General features: G+C 43.0%; 1 protein-coding gene across 1 annotated transcript; it reads right to left on the minus strand.

The window, feature by feature from the left end:
• Positions 1–641: 641 nt before the first annotated feature.
• Positions 642–26,696, minus strand: LOC143288513 (endoplasmic reticulum junction formation protein lunapark-like). Its single transcript, XM_076597092.1, has 11 exons — positions 26,542–26,696; positions 24,383–24,424; positions 21,251–21,438; positions 19,953–20,011; positions 19,086–19,126; positions 17,116–17,202; positions 16,488–16,530; positions 13,419–13,598; positions 8,633–8,806; positions 7,909–8,028; positions 642–5,169 (listed from the first exon to the last, which is right to left on the minus strand). Exons 1-11 carry the CDS (start codon positions 26,566–26,568, stop codon positions 5,096–5,098), a joined length of 1,035 nt encoding a protein of 344 aa, XP_076453207.1. The 5' UTR covers positions 26,569–26,696; the 3' UTR covers positions 642–5,095.
• Between the last annotated feature and the right edge of the window lie 1,164 nt (positions 26,697–27,860).

Here is a 27,860-nt window from a genome sequence, read left to right on the forward strand (position 1 = left end):
TATGTACATAACAAAGCAGCTAGTATCAATGAGTATATAAACGATTAAAAAAAAGTTGTCAGTCACCATTGCCATCACGATAACAAAATCAGTCAATAAATCAAGAAGGCTCCCTCCGATATCAAAAACCAGGCTTGCCCACAATATATGGGAAAAAAAAAAAAAAAAAAAAAAAATCTGCACATTATCTTCAATGTGAAAACATACAACACCTGTGCATCTACTTCAACCCAAGGAGAACACCTCCGTGTGTAGTGACACTGTGGCCAGTTTGCTCCTGTTCCACCTACCTACCCAACTACACTGCTCACTGTCTGTGTGTTTCACAGGTTACACAGACGTCAGCGTACCCAGCAATGCATCCCCGGTGGAAAGTGGAGCCACTGACATGATGTAGCTAGGGTAAACAAGGACGAACGAATGCTATCTGTTGTCCACCTTCAGTCATCAATACATTTCAACATGCTGGTGACAAGAAAAATGCATAAACACTGATGCCTCCGTCACTCAGCTGGGGGTGGGGGGGGGGGGGGGGGGGGGGGGGGGAAGAGGGGGGGACATGTGTGTAGTGTTTCAATGCCTCCCTGGGAGCACATAAAAAATATTTCTTGTCTTGCCTTGCCAGGATTTATTTGTTTAACTTTTTCTTTTCTTTTTTTTTGTCTCAAGGCCTTACTAAGCATGCTGGGTTACGCTGCAGGTCAGGCATCTGCTTAGCAGATGTGGTGTAGTATATATGGATTTGTCCGAACTCAGTGACGCCTCCTTGAGAAACTGATACTGATGCTGCCAGGATGGTGAAGACAGACCACCACAACTGTCTCTGGTGTTTTTTTCAACATGGGCCAAATGAAATCTCTTTTTGTTTTTAACCCAGTCAATAAGACAGTCACCCCCCCCTTTCCACATGGTGATGCATGCTGAGCATGCTGACGTCTTCATTATTCAGTTCACACTAAATGGTTGTCTTCAACAAGTGTGTTCAATACTCGGCACGTGTGTGCACACACAAAGAGGATCACGGCACCAGTAAGTCTGCCCATCTGATGCACATTTGAAATTTTGAGGCCAATTCTTTTCAGCTGTTCGATGCACCTAGAGCCTATAGGGCAAATCAAATTACGATGAATGCACACCCCAACCCCAAATCCACAGCACACTTCGTGTTTTAAACAGAAAAAAAGTCAGCAATGACACCCTGCCCTTTGGTGTCACAACGTACCACCTGACAATGAAACCAGCACCTACCACCAGTCTTCATTTCAAACTGAATGGGTGGTTGTTTTTTTTTGTTCTTTTTTTAAAGAGTCCTTGAGGTAAAGTTTTCTGTTTCCAAGTTACCACAGCATCTTGGAGAGGTGGGGGGAGGGGGCAGTGCATGTGTGTGTGCATGTGTGTGCGTGTATGTGTGTGTGTGTGTTGGGGGGGGGGGGAGGGGGGGGGGGGTAGGAGAGGGGAATGAAGGTAATCCATCTGCATGTGTAACTATATGTGTGTTTTCACATGTATGCTTCTGTGTGTGTGTGTGTGTGTGTGTGTTCACACATGTTTCCCTGTGTGTCTGTCTGTATACACATGAATGTCTCCCTGAATGTGTGTATATACATATCTGTGTGTACACATATATGTTTCTATCTGTGTGTGTACACATGTGTTTCCGTCTGTGTGTGTACATGTATGCTTCTCTGTGTGTGTGTATACATGTATGTTTCCCTGTTTGTGTGTTTACATATGTTTCCATCTGTGTGTGTATACATGTATGTTTCTGTCTCTGTGTGTATACACATGTATGTTTCCGTCTCTGTGTGTGTACACATGTATGTTTCCCTGTGTGTGTGTATACAAGTGTGCAAAAGGGGGAAGGGGACTGCAGAAGAGGACATCATCAGTTCCACACCTGAAGTGCACTTGGTGAAGTCAATAAATACATGGGCTTCACTCACACCACACACACACACACACACACACTTCTTCTGTCAAACAGGATCTGGACTTTCCAACCAACCACGCATGATTTTACACTCAACCACAACACACAAATCTACAAGCTGCTACAGCAGAAAAAATAATCAGTTCAATTCTGTCACTTCTCTTCAACGGATTGCTGGGGAACATGAACACATGAGGCTTCCATGGTATTTCCCAACTACTCTCAAGGTCAACAAAGCTATCTGCTGACTGACGCCTGACACAGGAGAGATCAAACAGAACTACCAGCACCAAAGTTTGTGCGCCTGCCTCCCCTTGGGACAGGTGCGGTCTGCAGACAGCGACGACAACATGTACAGAACGTGCAGGGGAAGCGACAAGAAGAAGAATACAATAACAAGTGTCATTATTCCCTTAGTTATAATCCAAGGAAAAGGAGACAGAGAGATCAGCTGGGCCTGAGCGTAAGAAACCAGAAGCTTTCTTCTCAATTTTTAACTTGACTGCTCTGCACGGTAATGTTACCAGCAACCCGAAACACAGCTTGCGTGGTTGCGACGATACTGGGTTTGCCAGTGGTGAATCGACAAGCCTTCCACACCTTGTGATGTTCAGATGTGAAACAATCTTCGCCTGTATCCACACACCAACCACTGCCAAGACACCCATAAACAACGTTGGCACCTCCCATAAACAATGCTGGCAAAAAAAACGGCTAAACATATATATATATATATATATATATATATATATATATATATGCGCATATAGACACAAACATTACGCATGCATCTGCATTCCAATAAATCAAACAGTGACTTGGAAGGCGTAGAACACAAAAGGGCAGAGAAGCCAATGTTATAAAAAAAAAGATGGCAGAATACACCTTGGTACTTTGGGACCAGAGCGTCCATCTATACTTCCCACATTTGTTCTCACAACTGCTGAACAGATACATTTCAAGCATATCACCATAATATTTGACAACGATGTATGTTTGGTAGTTAGCCATGTTCAACTAAGACCGTCAGAACAGCAGAGGAGGCAACTGCTGTTCCAGCTATCTGGCCTAGAATTTCATTACAGCAGACAATGTCTTGCTCAGGTTACATACCCACTCTCTCGGTCAAGAGAAGAAGGCTTAAGGACATTGGCTTTGGGAAGGTTCCTAAAGGCCAGCTTGCCCCCAAGGCTGCAGAACTAAGAGCAAGTGCAATCTTGCCTCCTAGTTTGAGAGTCACAGCCTTCAGAAAAGTCTTAGCTGTAAATGACTTTCCATTGCAGTGGAGAATGCACTGACAGCTCTCACTGTGCTGTTGGCCCCACTGTAAGCTTCAGTCAATCTGTGATATAAGCTGAGCATAGACTATGATACTTCACAGCAAATATTGTGATAAATCAGGGCCATAAGTCAGTCTTCATGTCATGTGCACTTTAGCTGCATGCATCCATGTCTGACTGGATGCCTGTGGGAAGGTATGCTGTTGTGCGTACATGGTGTGTCACTGTGCAAGCCTGCACACAAGCACCAGTTTGTGTTGTTCACCGGTTTCAAGCTGATGCTGTAGTCTAAATAGTGGTGATGCATGCATGAGATCACGCATATCTACATGCACACATACATGTGTGAGTGTGAGTTAGTCTTCATGGATGTGTGCATGTGAGGTTTAGTCTTCAAATTTTATGTCTCTACACTGCAAGTGATATAAGATGGATAAAATAAAATCAAAAAAGGGTTTGGGTTTGGGTTTGTGTGTGTGTGTATGTGTGTGTGTACGTCTGCATGTAAGTTTGCATGTATGAGTGTGATACCAGTTGCATGTATATGTGTGATACCACTTTTACTAAACCTCTTCATGCCAAAAAAAAACAAAAACAAAAACACACGCACACACACACAAAAAAAAAGCCCTTTCAAACAATGACCACCAAATCATGCGTAGAAGAACATGCCCAGTCAAGAGCCTGAACACAAGTACTGAATAAATAACAGTCAATCTGTGCAGACTGGACACAGGCATTTCAGCATATTGGTATCAACTATCAAACCTGCAGCCGGGGTCTCCTCTGGTGTGTGGCCTGCTGACGCTAAGACTGCAATAGACAAACCCGGGCGTGTCTGTGTATGGAGGACTCAAAATGGCCCATCATGGGACTAATGTCATTCATATGATGGGAGAGCAAAAAACAAACACACAAAAAACAAAAAAAAACAAAAATAAAACGCAGTAGGCAAACACCAGTTACACTTCACTTGCATCGGATCATGTGTAACCTCACCCCAGCTGGTGACAGGAACATTTACAGGTCATGGTTTTGTCAGTCCATTGCAAGGTGGGACAGAGGGAAGTCAGGGGGAAACCCAACACCCACATTTCTATTCAACAACACACAAAAAAGGTTCTGTTACATGTGTTCGTTATGTACTTTGGAGATGTGTGACACCATGTGCTATTTTGTGACCAGCATTAAATATTGCACCCACTGTTGGCTCCACTGACACAGTGGTTTGTCGTAAATATCACTGGTTTGTTGGTTGACTGGCGTGCATGTGCGTATGTGTGAGTGAGGGAGTGTGTGTGCACGTATGTTGTGTGTGTATATATGTGTGTGTGCGTGTGTGTGCGTTGTGTGCATGTGTATGTGAGTGTGAGTGTGAATGTCAGTATGTGTGTTGTGTTGGTTTTTGCATGAGTATGTACAATCGTTTCTCCTCACAAGCAAACTTCAAACTGTGATTACACACAACTGCTAAAAATAGCCCGCAAACATCATCACATTACTGCCCTAACACATCACAATCCCAAACACAAAAGCACACTTGAACATCTACATTTCCACGCTCTCTACCTCATGTAGGGGTATGCGCACTTCAAGGCAGAAGCAATCCCAAGCATAACAACACTACCCATCTGACCTACACACTTACAAAAGACACACACACACACACACACACACAAAACCAAAACCAAAGGGAGAACCAGCAAGCCTCTAGGATGCAGGGCGACTGTCTGTCTGTGCTGCTGGTTCTCCTGACTGCTGATCCACAGCGGTCGTTGCATCCCTCCCAGTCTCCTGACTCCCAGAGGGGGTCGGATCCGGGGCGTCAGTTCCGTTGAGAGCAGGGGTGGAGTCTGACAGAGGAGGCTTTGGACTGGACTCGCTGTCACTGGCGCTGCCACGAGGCGTCTTCGCCGTCCCTGTCCTCCGCCGCTGAGACCTTGCTTCCGCTGGTCGTGCCTGCAGGGTTTTGGTGACAGTGCCATAATACAGTGCTTTCAAAACCTCTCTGAGCCATTCACAATGACACGTTAGTCAGACACAGAGCACATAAGAACACACAACATACACATACGCACACACACACCTACACAACACACACACACACACACATGCAAACACATACAAACACACTAACTCACACACACAAACAAGAAATAGATAATGAAAGACAAAAATAATAATAATATGTAGTACTTATATGGCATTAACTCCCCATATAATGGTCTCTAAGCGCCTTACATGGAAACAATACATATACAATAGTGCAAAATAACATACAACAGCACATAAAGACAAGAAAAAACAACAGCATATAAATCTATATACACCAAGACAATAGTACAAACTGCAGGTATGAATACAAATATGGAATGGAGAGTTTAAATTATCCAGGGACTGCTTGACACGGAATGTTTCCAGATCTGCTTGAAAGGATGTGAGTGAGGGACTGTGATGGACTGAAAAAGGCAGTGAATTCCAGGTTTGTACAACTGAACAACTATTCTATTTGTACACTTGTATTTGTATCACTCTTTGTATCACAACAGATTTCTCCGTGTGAAATTCGGGCTGCTCTCCCCAGGGAGAGCACGTCACTACACTGACAGTGCCACCCATTTTTCTGTCTTTTTTCCTGCCTGCAATTTTATTTGTTTTCCTATCCAATTGGATTTTTCTACATAAGTTTGCCAGGGGCAAACCTTTTGTTGCCATGGGTTCTTTTACCTGCACTAAATGCATGCTGCACACGGGCCCTCGGTTTATCATCTCATCCGATTGACTAGAGTCCAGACCATCACTCCAGGTCTAATGGAGGGGAAGAAAATACTGGCGACTGCCCATATGATCCCAACCAGTGCGCTCAGATTCTCTCACTTCCTAGGCAGACACGTTACCTCCAGGCAAACACATCACAACTAAACAGCTCTCCTAGTGTTTTTCCGTTTCTCTCCAGTAATAATGAAAAAGTTACGCACGCACTGTATCAAACACACACAAACACACATTCCGTAATTAGTGACGAAGATTTGTTCACACTAAATTTCGTTTTCCTCTTTTTTCTTCTTTTTTTGAGTGCATTTGCTAAAAAAAAAAACACCTGATTATCTTCCCTTGATTGTGAGTTATCTCATCATACCAACACTGAACATAATTATGACAATCATATTATCCATTCATTTTCCTCAAAAAACAAAAACAAAAAGCACACAAAAAAGAAATATATTATTATTATCATTATTATTATAAGCATTTACGCCTCATCTTGAAAATAAGCCCTAGGCTTTTACAAATAGAACATATATGTAAATATCAAAAAGGAAAAATTGAACACAAGATACCAAAAATCATAAAAATTATTCATCCCCCCCCTCCCCCCCCCAAAGACACACACCGCCACCCACAATACACACAAGCACACACACACACACTAGTCATAGCACAAAATCGTAAATAGTACGCAATCAAAAATACTACCAACAAATTATGAAACTATCAAACTCACTATACTAATATATACTTATAAACGTCCGAGCATTATTTCAAATTTGGGAGTTTTATTAAGAGATTGGTCATCAGGGACTCAAAAGGTTTACCTTCTTCTTCTTCTTCTGCGTTCACTCGTATGCACACGAGTGGGCTTTTACGTGTATGACCGTTTTTACCCCGCCATGTAGGCAGCCAAAATCCGTTTTCAGGGGTGTGCATGCTGGGTATGTTCTTGTTTCCATAACCCACTGAACGCTGACATGGATTACAGGATCTTTAACGTGAGTATTTGATCTTCTGCTTGCATATACACACGAAGGGGGTTCAGGCACTAGCAGGTCTGCACATATATTGACCTGGGAGATCGTAAAAATCTCCACCCTTTACCCACCAAGCGCCGTCACCGTGATTCGAACCCGGGACCCTCATATTGACAGTCCAACGCTTTAACCACTCGGCTATTGTGCCCGTCAAAAGGTTTACCAACATCCGACACTTCATCTGCTGACTATTCAACCCACTCAGGACGGCCAGTCTTCACCCTTTCTTTCCCCCACAGACCCCATGTGATGTCCAGTGGGTGTCTGAATGGCCCAGCCTATAGCTTTCGTCGTTAATGTAAAATGCGGTGTTCTTTGTCTTCATTCACCTTTTCTTCTTCTTCTTCTTCTGTGGTTGTGGGCTGTACCTTCCACGTTCATTCGTATGTACACGAGTGGGCTTTTACATGTATGACCGTTTTTACCCTGCCATGTAGGCAGCCATACTCCGTTTTCCGGGGTGTGTATGCTGGGTATGTTCTGGTTTCCATAACCCACCAAACGCTGACATGGATTGCAGGATTTTTAACATGCGTATTTTATCTTCTGTTTGCGTATACACACGAAGGGGGTTCAGGAACAAGAAGGTCTGCACATACGTTGACGTGGGACATTGGAAAAATCTCCACCCTTTACTCACCAGGCGCCGTTACCGAGATTCGAACCCGGGCCCCTCAGACTGAAAGCCCAACACTTTTTCCACTCGACTATTGCACCTATCATCTGTCTTTTCAATGTGAGAACCTTCTGCTAGTAACATATTAATGACGTCAACAGCTGTGAAACGCCTCTTTAGTCGTTCACACGGAGAGTTCATTTACGAGAACACAAACAACACTGACAGAGAGCTCCCTGCCAGGTGAACATCCAGTGCACAAGGTCAGCTCACCTGAAGCAGCAGCAGGTGACTTGGCCGCCTGCGGCGGAACCTCTGGAAATTCCAGTCTGGGGGCAAAAGGTCGCATCTTCCTGGCTTGGTTCATGTTGTAGCAGTAGCAGCACCGGAAACCTGTGTGATCAAGGTAGTAACAACAACATCACCACAACCACCACCACCACCAACAACAACAGTAATAAGCACATGTTCTATTTGTTGTTACTTTATTTGCTTTATAAAAACATGGAAATATCAGAATTTCTGTCAAACTTAACAAGCATAACTGTGTGCTGCTAAAAGTGATTTTCCAATAAACAAACCAACCAAAAAGAGTAGTCACATCACTTTCACTCTCTGTCTCCCTTTCCTGCAGAGTTCCAACATTTGTGACCAAACAAAATTCTATACTTTTTCTGCACCAGACTGATTTTTTTCCACACCATGCACAAAGTCAAACTGAATATAAATATCTGTACGCTACACCGCTGACAAAGAGATCCATGGATGACCCAGCGTTAATATTCAGTGTGTGTGCGTCTAGGTGTCTGTCTCTGTGTGAGTGTGCATGTGTGTGTATGTCTGTGTATGTGTGCTTGTATGCATTTCTAAGTGTCTGTGTGTGTGTGTGTGCATGCACATGTGAATGCACGTGTGGATGCACGCCTCTGTGTGTCCACCCTCCCCCTTGTCCCTCCCACCCCCTGCACCCTCCCACCACCCCATCAGCAGCACTCACTGAGGTACTCAAACTCCTCGGGGAGGGCCATGCCGTTGTGGGACTGGCAGAAGCGGCAGATGAGGGCGAAACGGTTTTGGGGGCCGTCCCCCACCACAAAGTCGATCAGCTTCTCCATGGTGCCGCGGTCCTTGGGCAGCACGGTGCGCGGCATGGGGGGCCCTGGAGGGGGACCTGCACACATAGCGTCAAACCTCACCACTGTCTCCTGTATTGTGTGTGTGTGTGTCTGTGTGTGTGTCTGGGGGGGCGTGGGGGGGGGGTGTAGGCAGGGGGATGGTTGGGGGAGGGTGCTGGGAGGGGGGAGCTGGGGGGACCTGCACACGTTGGGGGGCCACACCTGTCAAACATCACCACTGCCTCCTGTATTGTGTGGATGTGTGTCTGTCTGGGGGGGGATGAGGGGGGACAGTGTAGGGAGGGGGGACAGTGTAGGGAGGGGGATGGTGGGGGGGGAGGATCTGGGGGGGGACCTGCACACGTTGGGGGGGTGGGGGGGGGGCCACACCTGTCAAACATCACCACTGCCTCCTGTGTTGTGTGGATGTGTGGGGCCGGGCAGCACTACATAAAGTCACATTGTTGTCATTATCGATAATTTATTTATATATTTACTGCCTGCATCTGAGTGTGTGTTCTGCTCAACACTTTAGAAAAAAATATGTCTGATCTCAAAGACGCTGCAATGTTCCAGAAAGATGTAACAAAGAATTGTTTGCAGTGCAAACTTTTTATGAAAACAGATGCACATTTTTCTCCAAACTGATTTTTTTTTTTCAATCTGACAAAGATTCGACCAAGAAGGATAAGCGCACAAACACACACACATGTGCACACTGGTTACATCATGCACACACACACACACACACACACACAAACAGTTTCAGTAGCTCAAGGAGGCGTCACTGCGTTCGGACAAAACCATATACGCTACACCACATCTGCCATGCAGATGCCTGACCAGCAGCGTAACCCAACGCGCTTAGTCTGGCCTTGAGAAAAAAAAAAGGGGGGGGGGGGGGAATAAATAATAGATAAGCTTACATAAATAAATAAATAAATAAATAATAATTATAATATAGAAAAAGGTAGTAGTAGTAATAATAATAATAATAATAATAATAATAAAAAATAATAATAAAAAAATAAATAAATAAAATAAAAATAAAATAAAAATGAAAAAATAAAAAATAAGACAACAATGATGATAAATAAGCAAATAAATGTAAAACATGAAGACACACATTCACACATACACCCACACATGCACAACAGATATGCACCAAACATGCAGTTTCACATATATGAAAGCACAGTCAAATACATATAAACGTACATGAGCTCCAACACACACACACACACACACACACCACACACATTACCCTGCACCTCCTCTACCCCCCTCCTCCACACACTCATTTCTAGTCTACGTATCGCAGCTTCCACGGCACACACACACACACACAAACACACACACACACACACACTCACAGAGATGAACACTTACTTGTACAAGCACACACACATACGCCCATATCTCCTACCCCCAACCCCACACACATGTATACAAAGATATATATATATATATATATGTTCCAATATCCTGTTGACACAAACAAACAAACAGCACTGATTGTATCATGCACACACAAAAGACCTGCACACACACACGCACCTACACACTCTCTCCCACCCCCCCACACAGCACACTATATCACACACACATACACACTCTCCCCCCCCCAACCCACAGCACACTGTATCACACACACACACACACACACTCTCTCTCCAACCCCCCCCTCACCCCCACCCCCCCACACAGAGCACTGACTGTATCTCACACAAACACACACACAACTCTCTCCCACACCCATACACAGAGCACTGACTGTATCTCATACACACACTCTCTCCCAAACCCATACACAAAGCACTGACTGTATCTCTCTCACACACACACACACTCTCCCACACCCTACACAGAGCACTGACTGTATCTATCTCTCTCTCTCTCTCTCTCTCTCTCTCTCTCTCTCTCTCTCTCTCACACACACACACACACACTCTCCCAATATATGTATGTGGATGAATGTAACTATGAAACGGAATACATCCAAAAGGGCTTTAAACTATATCAAGAAAATATACCAACGAGAAATAGATAGATTAAATAGATATATTGCTGATAATGGTCTCACATTATCATCAGAAAAAACACATATTATGCTTTTTAACAATGGTACAAACCCAGAAGAGTTACCAACATTTAAGATTGAAAATGAGACAATTCAGTATAAAGATACTGTTAAGTTTTTAGGATTGATACTTACTTCAAAACTAACTTGGAACAGCCATATTGAATATATATTAACAAAAGCAAGAAAATCTTTAAACTTACTCAAAATTGTGAGTAAACAATACTGGGGACAAGATACAACGATTTTGAAACATTTATCATCATCACTTATTCGATCCAAACTATCCTATGGACAAGAAGTCTTTTTCAATGCTCCAAAATATTTGCTAAAGAAACTTCAAAGCATAGACTGCAAAGCATATAGACTTGCCCTTGGTGTACCTTTCCATGCATCGACCCTCGGAACATACAAAGAAATAGGAGTACTACCTTTAGATGAATACCGAAACCTCGCATGTGCTAAATACGTACTGAGAAGCTCAACAACTGAAAATTATACATCAGAGGAAGTAAAAATTACATCCGAAAACAACTTCCCCAAAAGAGCTAAAAACATATCTTATTTAACTCCCATTGGCACGTTTGTGTCAAACCTGTTCGAAAAATCTAAAATTAATTCAGATGACGTAGACACACAGAAGACCGTAAGTCCATACCCCATCTGGGAGATGAATAAAGCACATTTTGATGTTAATCATACTGACATTAATAAGAATGAAAATCCGAATATCATGGCAACGGAAGTCCGAGTACACCTTCAAAATAGATACCGTGATCATTTACAGATCTACACAGATGGCTCACTATTAGACAATGGCCAAGCAGGTTCAGCTTTCGTTATACCAGAACTGAAAACGGAAAGATCATACTATATTGGTAAAAATCGTTCAATATTCACTGCTGAACTTATTGCTGTTCTTATGGCTCTAAATCATATTCTTGATCTTCCAATTTGCCTTCTACAAGTCTTGTTTTGCGTTGATTCCAAATCTGTATTATGTGCTTTAAACTCACCAAATTGTAAGAACAAATCTAAAATCATACTAGAAATCAGCCACATTTTACATCTTTTAAGCTTGAAAGGAACACATATTACGTTTTTCTGGGTTCCTTCACATCTTGGTATTCTCTACAATGAATGGGCTGACAGGACAGCAAGAAAAGGTGCAAAGAACGAACAGGGAACCATAGAACTTTATGTGCCTCTATCTGTACAAGAGGGTTATCGAATACTAGAAAAAACATCGTGGAACAAAGTCAGAGAATTATACCAAGAAAACGGCAAAGCTTTAAACCATAGTGTAATTAATGGTCAACAACCGGGAACTATCAATCAGTCAAATACATACAGTAATTCAATAAAATTAAGGCAGATTCATACATTATCAAACAGGATAAAACTGAACGCTTTTGTAACAAAGTTCAGCAAAGATGTCAGATGTATATGTGGAGAACATATTTCTAGCAACCATGTAATATTCGAATGTCAGAATCTAAAATGTTTTTTGCCAGACTTCACCAAAAGTTCTTTTGAATGTGTTATTAACAATTCCAATATGTTATTTGTTATTGCAGAAGGTTTGCTGCATAGTCCTATAGGACATTTGTTATAGATGTTATATTTGTTTGATGTTGGCGTTTATAACGTTTCCATTTTTCCTAGCGTTGTCTCTTCCTATTCACCCTCCACACATACACACACTTTTACCCCTCCCCCTCTCACAGCCCCTACCCCCACGGTTTTTTTTTTTTTTTTTTTTTTTTTTTTTTTTTTTCCCGTCTAATATCACTTCAAGTGGAAAGACGTTAAACTGAAGACAACAACAACACTCTCCCAAACCCATACACAAAGCACTGACTGCATCTCTCACACACACACACTCTCCCACACCCATACACAGAGCACTGACTATATCTCTCACACACACACTCTCACAAACCCATACACAGAGCACTGACTGTATATCTCTCTCTCTCTCACACACACTCTCCCACACCCATACACAGAGCACTGACTGTATCTCTCGCACACACACACACACTTTCCCACACCCATACACAAAGCACTGACTGTATCTCACACACACACACTCTCCCACACCCACACACAAAGCACTGACTGTATCACACACACACACTCTCCCACACCCGCACAAAAAGCACTGACTGTATCTCCCCCCCCCCAACACACACACACCACCCCCACCCGCAGACACACACACACACACACACACATGCTGTATCAAACACACACACACACACACACATCTGCACACACACACACACTCTACACCCTCCACCCTCAGCACTGACTTTATCACACACACACACACATACACTCCACATTCTCCCACCCCCATACACACAGCACTGACTGTCACACACCCACACACACTCTCCAACACCCAGACACAGAGTACTGACTGTATCTCACACACACACACAAACACACACTCACACACACACACACACACTCTCTCACCCACCCCCACACACAACACTGACTGTATCACTCACACATACACACACACACATGCGCACACAGGCGCACACACACACACACACACACACACACACAGCACTGACTGTATCTCATAGGAGTCATGACAGGCGCAGGGGGCAGACCACGACCTCGGCCAGCAGGAGTGGCAGAGGGGGTGGGACGAGCCGACCACTGTGGGGTGGGGCCAGGGGTGGGCCCCGCGGGACGAGGACCCTGAGGGGTCATCACGGTCGGCGACACCGGCATCACTCGCTGTCGCACCACTGACGACACAAAGTTCACTGCGTTACGCATCGTTCATGACTCATCACTGACAACACAAAGTTCACTGCATTACAAACCTTTCAAGACACAACAATGACCACATACCCATCACTGCATTACACACCTTTCAAGACACAGCAATGACCACACACCCATCACTGCGTTACACATCTTTCGCGACGCACCACTGACAACACAAAGTTCACTGAGTTACATACCTTTCACAACACACAACTGACCAAACACTGTTACACCGTGCATTACAAGACACTCAGGACACACAACTGACGACACAAAGTTCACTGCGTTACACACCTTTCTTGACACAACACTGACCACACACCCTTCACTGCATTACACATCTTAGACAGAGCCAGCGCTGACAGTTATCGCCCCATCAGCCTCACCAACTACGTGGGCAAGCTCCTGGAGCATTATGATCAACCCGCTCCTAGTTTGGCACCTGGAGAAGAACAACATCATCACTCCAGAGCAGGCAGGCTTCTGCCAACATCATTCCACTGAGGACCAAGTGACCTACATAGCCCAGAAGATCGAGGATGGCTTCCAGGACAAACAGCATACACTGGCGGTGTGGCTAGACATGGAAAAGGCATACTACAAAGTCTGGAAGGATGGCCTCCGGAGGAAGCTCCAGAAGAGTGGTGTGACTGGCTGTATGTACCAGTGGATCTCGCAGTACCTGAACAATAGGAAGGCCCGAGTCCATGTCAATGGAGCATACAGTCGGAAGAAGACAATAAGAGAAGGAGTTCCTCAAGGAGGTGTCCTCAACCATACACTATTCCTCGTCTTTGTCAACGACATCGTCAAAGATGTGCCATGCAATGTTCAGGGAGCCATCTATGCACACAATCTTGTCCTATGGTGCTCGGAAAAACACCTCACAACTGCCAACTACAGACTACAGCAGGCGCTGAATGTTCTCGAAAGCTGGACAAAACAGTGGCTGGTGACAATTAATGCCAAAAAGACCACTTACATGTTTTCAGCCTCTCACCCAAAGAACAGAAGGCCAACCTGCACATCAATGGACAACATCTGCTTGCTGAGAACAACCCCACGTACTTGGGAGTCACTTTTGACAAACACCTGACATGGAAGAAGCAAACAGAGAAAGCAGAATCAAGAGCAAAAGTACGACTTGCCCTCATGAAGAAGCTGGCAGGAACAACATGGGGTGCAGGCAACACGACCCTCAGGAGGCTGTACACTGGTAGAGTCAAGCCAGTGTTGGAGTATGGCATGACTGCATGGGGCACTACAGCCAAGTCCAACTTTGAACGGATCAGCAAGGTTCAGAATCAAGCTACCCATATCATCACAGGGACCATGAGGTCTAAGCCAATTCAGGAGCTTGAAACCATAACAGAGCTCCAGCCCCTTGAGGACCACAGAGACGCCAACTCCTGACCCAGGCTGCCAAGTTCAAGAGGTTGCAAGGCCACCCCATGAAGGACAGACTGTCCCAGCCAACAAAAGGAGGGCTGAAGAGATGGAGCTTCATACACCAGAGCAGGATCCTAGAACGGCAACATCAAGATATCCTTGACCATGCCCCCAAAGTGATACCCCGGTGTCTTGCCATTCCTGCCTGGAGCAAAGGAACCCCTCTCCTCATCCAGTGCAGCATCACTGGTGTTGGCCCCAAAGATTCCCAAAGTGGCCCTGAAAGAAAGTCCCTCACCTGTGAACACCTCCACACCCAGTTCCTCAAAGAGTTCTGGACTCATGTCTACACTGAAGGCTCTGTGGCAGATGCCATTCGTAACGTAGGGGCAGGAGTCTATGTTCAGTATCCAGGAGGCAGAGAAGAAAAGATCTGCCTCGCTACTGGCCTGTACTCACCAATTACAGAGCTGAAGCAAAAGCCTTGAAAACGGCAGCAGCCCACATCGAGGTCAGCCCCTACGCCAGCCACAACATTGTCTTCCTGACCGACGCCCTGTCCATCTTGCAGGCCCTTTGGTCCAACAGAGATCCAGAACTCAACGATCTATCCTCCTCTCTTGCCTCCGTCTGCACTAGTCACACAGTCACCCTGCAGTGGATTCCCTCCCACTGCAACATGCTTGGCAACGAGACTGCTGACTCCCTGGCAAAGGAAGGCACTACGAAAGAGCAGATGGACAGGTTTACCAGCTACTCTGAATCCAGGACCATCATTAAGGCCAAGCTGCAGAACAAGTGGAATCAGCAGCATCCATGCCACAACAGAGCAGACCTGTACAACCTGCTGACTCGCTGAAAGCAGGTAGCCATTTTCAGGCTCAGGACAGGCCACAACCGCCTGAAACACCACCTATACACGAAACTCCGTATCGGCGACACAGAGCAGTGCCCCTGCAGAACAGGCAGCCAGACAACAGAACGTCTGCTGCAGTCCTGCCCGCTCCACCAAGCGCTCTGAGAGAAAACCTGGCCCAATCCAATCCCAGCAGCCCAGAAGCTCTACGGAGGACTGGAGGACCTGCGACGTACTGCTGCCTTCATCAATGAGATGGGGGAATCCATCTGATAAATGACAAATGAGACAACAACAACACATCTTTCAGGACACACTGCTGGTGACACACTGTTACATATTATGTTACACATCTTTCAGGGTGCACAACCAACGACACACCCTTCACTGTGCTGAACACCTCTAAGGACACACAACTGACCACACACCCGTCATTGCATTATACAATTTACAGTTTCAGAAACCACTTATTTCCGGCTGTAGAATCTCACACACACACACACACACACACACACACACACAAACACACACTCCTAAAAAAAAACAATCCCTAGCAACACCTTCCCCTCCCCTCCCCTACCTCCCCCTTTTTCCCCTCTGGAACCTTCCTCAGCCTTCTCACCTGTGCCAGGAGTGCCTGATGCTACCTGCGGCCCCTCAGACTTCTGCACACAGTGACAATCACGTGCAAAAAGACTAGTGTCCAGCAACCCCAAAATCTACAACCACAAAACTTTGGAGCATCGTGACGGAACAAAATACTGCATGACAGTTATGCTTTTCATATTTTATTTCTGCTTTACGGAGAAAAAGACAGCAAATCACTGGAACATAAATCAGCGACTGAAAAAAAAAACAGAAAAAAAAAACAAAAAAAAGCAGAAAGAGATGGAATGAACTCAATTTACAACCAACTTCAATTTATGTAACACAATCTTTTTCTTTTTTCAATTCTTTGCAATACATCACTCTGCAGATAATCTTTTCAATAAACAAACACCCCCTTCTCACAACCGTCCCTTCATCCACCCTCCCCACCCATCGTGAGGCTGTGTTTGTGTGTACTGCCAAATGAATGGATGCATGTCTAAATCACCTTGCAGCCAATAGACAATAAACCTATAAGAAGAAAATTTCATTAAACATAATCAGTTCACTGTCAAGAGTACAATAACATGAATACAAAACACGAACACACACTTTATTGTCTACACTTACACTGGAATTGCAAAAGAAAAAAAGTGACCAACCTCTAGTTTCTTGAACCTGGCAGGATCAAACTTCTCCAGGATTTCTCTGGCTTTCTTGTACGTCTCTTTCTCCATCACATCTTCCAGCTGAGCAACCCAAAACAACACGATTACGTCAATCATATTCATCAACACGATAACATCAATCATATTCATAACAACCCAATAAAGAAATGAATTCACCATGAAAGATGTCAACAAATGAAGAAATCAATACACACTGATCAGATTCACACTTTCTGTTTCAGTCTGACATCGCCTCATTATCTCTACCATTAAATACAGAACTTCAAAATTTGCCAATTTCCAATTCTTCCGTGACTGATCTGTTTTCAGACTCCAGTCTGAGGAATCTCCTGAAACATTAACTTCCAGCAGAGGATGTGTGCTGGTCAGAGAATCAACAGTTACAAAAAGCACTTCAAAAGTAAACAGCACACTGACAACAGACACAACCTGTGGTCCCCTACAAAGCTGAGCAGTCAGTTCACACAGCCCATGAAGTGAAACATCTGCCAGCTGGGGAAACACACAGGACTGCCTTCTATCATCATTACCAGCATTTTGACAGCTGCAGGCTTCACTGCAATTAACAGACAGGAAACCTGTGACTTCAATCGAAGCACTCTGACAAATAGGTTCGAGAATCAGAACAATTTCGTTTCTGTTTTTGACAGACTTTTTTTTTTTTTGCTTTCCTTTTTCAATTCCTCCAGAAAATGGATGTTCCATTTTTGATAAAAATTAAAAAAAAGGATTAAAAAAAAAAAAAAAAAAGGATATCCATCCCCTTCGGAAGAGTTGTACCCTGATAATAATAATATACATTTTTATACAGCCCTTTCTCTTTAACAGCTCATGGCACTTTACATGAAAGAAAAAGTTACAAATCACCTGAACCACTCATGACCACTCTCTTTGTCCCCCTCCACACCCCCACCTCCCACCCACCCACTCTTCCTTCATTTCTCATACATGCAAGGTGAGCTGGCAGGCATGAAGTGGTGTTGTAGAAACAGGAAGCAGAGAGTACTTCCAGATGAGTTCCTAGTGAAGAGCGAAAGGCAGAGACGGAGTCAGATGAACAAATATCATGTGGAACTGGAAGGTTGTGCCGGATATGAGCAGCAGCAAAGAGGAAAGAGCGTTCACCATAGGAAAACCTTTAATCCCAAGTGTGTTTCCCACGATCGACTGAGCCATGTAAGGCCACTTCAATCATCATCTCCATGCTTGTAAACAAACAGGAGTCTGAGAGGTCACTCAACCCCGAACAATGTGACAGGTGTGTGTACACAGATTAAAATACACCAACAAGAACAAAAGTCTGAGAGGTCAACCCTGGACAATGGGACAGGTGTGTGTACACAGACTAAAATACACCAACAAGAACAAAAGTCTGAGAGGTCAACCCTGGACAACGGGACAGGTGTGTATTATATATACAGACTAAAATACACCAACAAGAACAAAAGTCTGAGAGGTCAACCCTGGACAACGGGACAGGTGTGCGTACACAGACTAAAATACACCAACAAGAACAAAAGTCTGAGAGGTCAACCCTGGACAACGGGACAGGTGTGTATTATATATACAGACTAAAATACACCAACAAGAACAATAGTCTGAGAGGTCAACCCTGGACAACGGGACAGGTGTGTGTACACAGACTAAAATACACCAACAAGAACAAAAGTCTGAGAGATCAACCCTGGACAATGGGACAGGTGTGTGTACACAGACTAAAATACACCAACAAGAACAAAAGTCTGAGAGGTCAACCCTGGACAATGGGACAGGTGTGTGTACACAGACTAAAATACACCAACAAGAACAAAAGTCTGAGAGGTCAACCCTGGACAATGGGACAGGTGTGCATAGACAAGACTAAAATACACCAACAAGAACAAAAGCAAAAACACAGACCTAAATGTTTAAGTGTACTTGTTTTACAAACAATGGATACTCACAATCAGCTTTTTCTTTTCTCGCAGCTCATTCACGGCCAGATCTATGAAAAAGGAAGGAAAAAAACAGGATCACTTAGCCAGGTTTGTACCACACTTTGAAGATATATTTTGTCTCTGCTTTTTTTTTAATGAAAAATTGATGGGAAAAAACCCACCTTATGTATATATCATATATGAAGTTGTGTGTTTCTTTCAAAATACAAACCTAGATAACCAGCTGATGGGCAAGAGGTGAGAAATTCAAGCAGACATAAATTCATCAGGCAGACAAATGATAAACGTGCTCCAAGATAACTATACTGACACAGATCAGACAGACATGAAGACTATGGGTGCAAACAGCTGTGTCATTAAGATTTCCTGTGGCTCACTATGTTCTGCTGTGCTCTGTGCAGTGTTGTGTTGTGTTGTGCTGTGCCAAACAACTGTGCAGTGACGGCACCCCAGTGCCATTTTAATAACAACAGTAATGACAATAATTGATCAATATGCCATTATCTGCATCAAATAAACATGCAGTTATTCACACCACTCCATGCTTTTAATCTTGAGGAGGAAATAATTCATGATTTCCGGTAAACAAGATTAACTTTCGTTGATTACGTGAAGGTTACTTCAGAAGCATTGGATCTTCGACTGATGCAAAATAATTGATTAATTCTTTATTTACAGAAAAATGAAAAATTAAACATGAAAATATTTTGGGTCCTGTTTTCTGCCGACATTGTTTTTTTTGTTGTTTTTTGAGTTTTTTATTTTTTATTTTTTCTTATTATTATTGTTTTCTGTTATTGTTCTCTGTAGTCGTTCTTCACTTTATCTATACACTTTGTTTATATACAAGGTTGAAAAGCCTTGGTCACTTACCATTAGCAGTTAATCTTTTCACAAAATACCAGTGCAGTAATTTTCTTGTTAACCACACTCTGAAACAGGATGAAAACAGAACATATAGGCTACAGCTGGTGCTGTGCTGTGGTTTGCTGTGCACCACTGCGCTGTGCTGTGTATACACACACACTCACACACACACACACACACACACATGCATGAATAAACACAAATGCGCCAACTCACTTTCATATTGTCTATATATATATACCAGCCATCTCTCTGAGCACACACACACACACACACACACACACACACACACACACAATTATTTGTTGATCTGATGCCTTGTGCATGTTACAAAGCAGGCAATAACACACACACACACACACACACACACTCCTAACCTCCCCCACACAGCTGTTTGATTCCAGTTCTAACAGCACACGCTAATCTCTCATTGCGCATTTCAATACTTTTTTTCATAATTTTCTGTCAAAAGTTTAGCTTTCTTTCATACTTTTTTCTGTGTTTTTGTTTGTTTGTTTGTTTCTAATTTTTCATATAACTTTATCAGGAAAAAAACCCACCTAAATAACACTCACACACACACACACACACACACACACACACACAAACACATGCACACACACACACATACACACACACACATATAACTGCATTCATTTGACTGGGGACAAGACTGGTATGGAAAAGATAAGGAACAACATCAGTCTCGCCATAACATTTCAGCACTCAGCTGGCATCAATACTATGAGCTGCCACAAAAAATCTGCCACTTTTAAACAGTGAGTCAAAATGATAGGATAATAATAATAATAATAATAATAATAATAACAATGACAATAATAAGACTGAAGCAGAACATAAATCTCTAAAATCTCTTCAGACATCAGTGAATGAATGATAATAAATGTTTGCTGAAGTACTCAATCTGCACAGCAATACATCACCACAGAAGAACACATCTAGTGTTAAAAAAAAATGTCAAACATCACAGATCATAAATGTGCCCAACTCACACGCAGTCCCAACAGAAAGAAATAAGAACGAGTGGATCACTGTAAGACAGACGGTACACACAAAGAGACAGAAAAACAAACAGAATCTCACACTCACACGTACACAAGCATGCACACATGTGTGCATGCACAACCACACACACACACACACCAAAAAAAAAAAAAAAAAAAAAAAAAAAAAAAAAAAAAAATCAAGGAAAACAAAAGAAAATTTAAAAAAAGACAGCAGCAGAAAAGGAAAAAAAAAAGATGACAGGAAACAAAACTAAAAAGACTTGCAGGCCTTCATACATAAAGGGGAAGACGATGAGAGGCAGAGAGTAGAGCGCCTGACGCTGCCAGGTGTCGGGCCAGTAGAAGAAGTAGAAGAGCACAGCGGCCAGGATGTAGAGGATGACAGAGTACAGCAGGAGACTGGCCGCCACTCGCTTCTGCTGCTCCTGGTTCTGCCGCCTGTTCCTCTGCAGACTTTTCAGGTCCTGAAACACAGCGTGCTCAGGTGGTGTGGTCAACATCTCAGCTTCAGTTTCATGTTTTATTTCCTGAGACATTTCAAAAGCTGATGAGCTTAAGATTCGCCATTAAACTTCGCCTTTTCTACTCTTATACATTACATGCTGATGTGCTTTACACCAGTACTTAAATTTCAAGTTTTATATTAACAACTGTCTACATGCTGATGAGCTTTGTTTGAACTTGCTATTTCCTAGACATTCGTCATTTTGCTTGCAATTTGCAGTTGAATTTCACAAGCACTTGAATCTAGCATTCTCTAGTATTCTGACTATTCAAATTCTGATTTTTTCTAACATGCTATTGTTCATCATAGAGTATCAAATGCACAAGCATTGCATATACTCTTCTTTCTTTCTTTTTTAACCCAATTTGTGCTGTTCTGTTTGTCGTTGCACCAATGTAAATTGAAATACAAAAAATGTTGCTTATCTTCTATTCTCTCTTCATGTGTGTGTGTGTGTGTGTGTGTGTGTGTGTGTGTGTGTGTGTGTGTGTGTGTGTGTGTGTGTGTTGATCCTTTAACTGTTCACTGCCTACATGATCGGTTAACCTGTCATCCCATGGCCGTGTTGTCTACAGGACAGGTTAACCCATCACTTGGCTTTGCCAAATATTAATTCCGACACAAACAGAAATGGCATCATAACTGCTGTCACACCCACAAAGAAGATTACGTTTCAATCATAAATACACATGAACACCTTCCTAATATGGTGTGTTGCATGATCTGTGGCTCAAAGCGAGAACCAACTGCCAACTCAATCAGAGTGCAAAGTGAACAAGCACTGCTCGTGGCCATGGTCACGTTCAAGCAAATCACTGGCTGTTTACCATGACCCGGGTTATGCAGCATACACTGACTGTTCCGAGTCTGACACACAACTGACAGATGAAGCAAACCAATCCATGTGTTGCATGGGGGCACCTGGGGGGCGTGGTCAAGGGAGTGGGCATGGGATGGAGAAAAGGCGAGCTCAATCACCAAGAGGGGGTTTGGGGACTTTGATTATAGCACACAGTTTATACCAAATGAAATGCTTCAACAGAAAGCTCAGTCAATTTCCTTTCAGGAATACATATGGCTTGTCAGTTGTCTACTTGCCTAATGCATGCTCATCATGAATTGCATATGGTATATATTCATTCCTAACACTGATCACTCATCCATACTGAATGAGCCAAAACAGCTTTGCATTCTAATTTTCTCGAACTGTCAAAGCAGTCTTATGGAATGAATGTGAATCACGGCAGTTTACCCTCTTCCAAATCTGACAATTAAGTTCAACTGATAATGGGCGCAATAGCCGAGTGGTTTGAGCATTGGACTTTCAATCTGAGGGTCCCGGGTTTGAATCACGGTAACGGCACCTGGGGGGGAAAGGGTGGAGATTTTTCCGATCTCCCAGGTCAACATATGTGCAGACCTGCTAGTGCCTGAACCCCCTTCGTGTGTATACACACGCAGGAAGATCAAATACGCACGCGCACGTTAAAGATCCTGTAACCCATGTCAGTGTTCGGTGGGTTACGGAGACACGAAAATTCCCAGCATACATCAACCACGACAGAGTCATCGGCAGGTCGATGTTGGTCGTGTAATGGAAAGAAGAAGAACTGTTCTCTGGCACTACTAAAGCTGGCTTGTGCCAGACTTTGTACCACTTACGGCCTCTTTCTCCCTTCCTGTTGCTTCTTTCCCACACTTTCACACTGTGCTGTTGTGTGTGTATCGAGCAGGCATGCTGTGTTTAGAGGTTTTAAAACTGATGTAATTTTTTACATCAAGTTTTCAGAGTCTAGATATTTCTGAGTATTGTTGCTTAATGTGTCTTGTGTAAGCTGGAAAAATTTGGTACAAACTATAGGTCTGTGAGTAAAGATTTTACTTGTTATTTCAAGTGTGTGTAACTGATGTGTGCGGGGGTTCCAGTTTTCTCACCTGCGGTGCACTGGTGAGTGTTGATACTGACACGCTTTGGAAAGGGAGGGGTGGCCGGGGCTGGGGGCATAATATCTCTTCAGTTTTAATCTGAGACCGTATATTATTTAATGATAATAACAATACAATTAATAATAATAAAGTGGTGTAAGTTGTTGAAGTAACAGATGGTTGTATGCCATTTGGAATAAGGAAGAAGTAGAATAAATATGTTACTGTTGTATCAATTAATTGTTTAAAAATCAGCGTTACTTTTGTATAAATGGAGATAACTGATAAGTCGTGGAAACAATTAGTCGTAGCAACAAGCAGTTTGTCATTCTTATTTATGGAAAGTAGTAGTTGTAGCGATACCATCTTTGCGCCATGTGCAGCCACCTGTGGCGATGTGTGGTGTGTGTGTGTGTTTGGGGGTGGGTGGGTGGGTGGGGGGGGTGCAGAGAAAGGGAAGGGTAGGGGGAGGAGGGCAAGCGAGGGGGGTGGGGGCGGGGGGGGGGGGGCTGACTCTGGTGCTATGTAAATAATACTATGTGGTTTGTGGGAGGTGGCAGCTGTGCTTTTCTCTCACTAAACATGCTTCCAGATGGACACTTGCAGACACAGCGGGCTCAGTTTAGAATACTGGTCAGACAGTGAGATTGCGCTCATTTTGATTTCTCACCCTCCGACATCATGAAGTACAGGATTCTGAACTAAATGTCTTAGATGGAACTGCGTGAAGTGTGCATTTAAATTTATGGTAATATACACTTTCATCACTTCTGACAAAAGTCTTATGCACAACAACTGGAATCCATTATCCATCAAGCACACACTCTATATCAAGAACAAATCAAGCCTCATGATGTTACATCAATTTTATATATAAAGCAGACATACACATGGAAAATATGCTAACTATGTTTACGAAACAAAACATTCAAAAATAAATTAGAATGAAAACTTTAATCATGTCAATTGGACCTCACCTTGTCAATTGTTTCCAGAATTTCAATAGTAGATTTGCTCTCCTGCAGACAAATATAAACATTCATAATTAATTCCAATCTGAAAAGATGATGATTGTCACAGTGGGATTCACTGATATCTTAAACAGAGTTTATTTTATATATATATATATATATATTGTCCCGAAAAAAGTGAACCACTTTTTGACAATTATTTTCTCAGTGATAGAGAAAATGCATTCGCTGAAAATTTTCACACAGTAACCTTAGGGTATCATCAACAACTCTGCAAAATATCTAAAAGTTTGGACGATCCTTCTTCGACCCTAGCCTTTCTTCTTGAAACAGTTTTCAATGGTAACCTTATCACTTTAAGTGTTCACTCAAAGGCATGGTTGATCCTTCCAAACTGAAACTTTGGACAGAACTGATTTTGGATACAGACGACAATAAAAAAAATCAATAGACTTGACACCCAAAAATGGCTGCTCTGACACTGTTGGAGGATACGGGCACTGCGTCTGCCCCAGTCTACGGCAAACGACCACCACCCCACAGCCGCCTGCGTGCAGAGTCGTGACTAGGAACTGCCAGCAGCATCCTCTGCCTGTCCCCGTTACCATTTCTTCATCACCGCAGTGCTTGGGAAATCTGGGTGTTGAAGGACTAGCTCGGCGTTCTGACATTCGCCTGGTAGCCTGACCAGCACAAGACACGTTTTTTAGTGAGGAGGAGTTGTGCAGTCCCTTCCCACTCTCTCGCCTACCAATGCTCACAGTCCGAAAGATGCAGATACTGCCATGTGTAGGATGGCCTCGGCAGGTGCGGGTTTTTTCTTCAGAGTTCCATCTCCTAGGAGAACTTCCAGCCAAGGATGAGCTCTCCCTGCCCTTTGGTCATCCTCTTCCGCCTTCACAGCCGTTGGGAAAGGTTTCCTCCTCCGCCTGGTCCATCATTGGGAGACTTCACATGCGGCAGGTAGTACTGGGTACCAGTAGCAAGGGCTATGCCCCTGAACTGACCTAATCTAGTATCATGAAAAACAATTTTATCTTTTTAAAGGTTGAAGTTGTACTAGTACTACTTGTTGTGTGGTTTCATTATTGCCAGAATGCACAGCCTAATAAACGTCCCTTCATTGACATGCTTTGTATAGTTCAAGTTTTGCATGCCTTCAGGATTCTTTATTTTCCAGATCAGTCATAATTATGAAATAATTCTATGAATTTGGGTTTATTTGTCAAGAAGATTCTTGAAATCAATAGTATTTTCAGCAAATTCAGTATGGTAAGGTAATGAATTCCATGGGTTATAAAATCTGCTGGAAAAAGAGAATTTTCTGTTTGCTTTGGAATGCTTAATAAATTTTACCCACCCAGTTTCAAGCAAAATTAACATGTGCAAGAGAAACAAATTGTGCAAATTAATGTCTTCAAGACTGTTATAGTGTTAAATATTTCATACCCTTGAATCAAATCCCATCTTAAATGTCCTCCTTTTAGAAACTGAAGATTTAAATAATGTAGCTTTCAACTAGATAACATGCCATTATGATTATATTCCATAAATAATCTTGTTGCTCGACATTGGACATTTTCAGTCTAAGCAGATTGTCACTTTCAGTGATAAGACAATATCACATTGGCGTAGTCCAGATGTCAACAGACAAATGATTTATACTTTTTTCTTAAAGTGTCTTTATTCAAAAATGTGAAGTCTCTTTTCATCATACCAAATATCTGATTTACCTTCCCAAACATTCTCTGGATGTGGGAATCAAAGGACAGGTTATTGTCCAATGTGACTCCCAAGTCTTTTTACCCATCACAAGATGATAACATTTGACCATCATTATTGAGTGTCATAAAATAATCATTACATCGATTTTTATTATCAATACTAGATGTAATTATATGCCACTCTGAAAAATTCCATACTTCAGACCATTGTTGTGGTCTATGTCACTTTGTATAGTCGTGTGATACAGCATTGTGCAAGCGGAAGCCTGTAAACCAGAGGCAAATTAGAGCAACAATCTGACGCAGCACTGATTAAAAACCCCGAACAATATGCTACTCTGTTGTCTGTTGCGAAGAAGGCGTCAACGTGTTCTTCCGTTTGGAAAAAAAACAACAACAAAATAATTATAACAAACAAGACTCAAAGTAATAACGACTTACCCGAAAACGAGATGTTATTAAACCCATTGTATCTCTTCTTTATGGTATTTTTCAACTCCACTCCCAACGAAAAAAGATGTTTCGGTTCAGTCACGACCAAGATAAGACGATCGTGTGAATTCAGCGTCGTCTGCCTTGACCGCTGTCAGGACAATTTCGTGTTGAATGGCAAAGGGGAATCACTCACGTCAAAATAACGTTTTTCTTTCATTCTTAATATACACGACGCATCTGCGTCGGTCCGAGGGAAGAGTGGATAGGAGGATGGGTGGAAGTGCGGATATATTTTCTGAAAAGCGTGGCCTCCAGAAAACATTGATTTTAAACTGAAAGTAAGAATGATATACAGATACAGGCGTTTCCCCCCAAAAAATTAAAGACCCGCCCCCCACCCCTCCCCCCCCAAAAATACAACAAAAAAGGGGGAGAAGAAAAAACAAAACATGTAATGTTTGCACATATGCACACGAGCAAGTGCGCGCGCACTGCACGCACAAACCGTGGCGCGCGCGCGCACACACACACACACACATTGGCCAATACCAGCATGCACATTGGCCAACACACACACACACAAAGTCTCAAATCCCTGAACTGAAATCATCTTCAGTGTTGACCATCTTCAGCAGTCCATTGCTAATGTATGACTTTTTCAACTCCTTGTTAAACAGTCCAGTTGGTTCGCTGTTATAGTTGTTAGTTTTTCATTAGAAATATGTTACATTGTTATGATTTTTTGTTTATTTTTAAACAAAACTTAAATCAATAATTTTCACACACACACACACACACACACACACACACACACACACACACACACACACACACACTTTCACTTACTCGTATACGTACACAGTAATTCCCCCCCCCCCCACCCCCCCACGCCCCCTCCTCCCACTCGATTTTTTTCCTTCCCTCGTCTAATATCACTTACAGTGAAAAGACGTTAAACTAAAGAACGAACACACACACACACACACACACACACACACACACACACACACACACACACACACACACACACACACACACACACACACACACACTCACCGTCACTCACTCACACACTGACACACACTTTACGGTTTTCATGACAAATAGATATGATTCTGACTCTGATTTACAAACCTGTACACACACGCACACACACACACACACACACACACACACACACACACACACACACACACACACACACACACACACATATCCAGACAGACAAACAGGCAGGCAGGCAGGCTGACAGACAGGCTCCGATTTAGGAAAACAGACAGGCGTCTGAATATAAAGTAGATATACAATGCTGAGTGCATGTTTTG

This window comes from Babylonia areolata, chromosome 12 (genome assembly GCF_041734735.1).
Source record: "Babylonia areolata isolate BAREFJ2019XMU chromosome 12, ASM4173473v1, whole genome shotgun sequence".
Taxonomy (NCBI): Eukaryota; Metazoa; Mollusca; class Gastropoda; order Neogastropoda; family Buccinidae; genus Babylonia; species Babylonia areolata.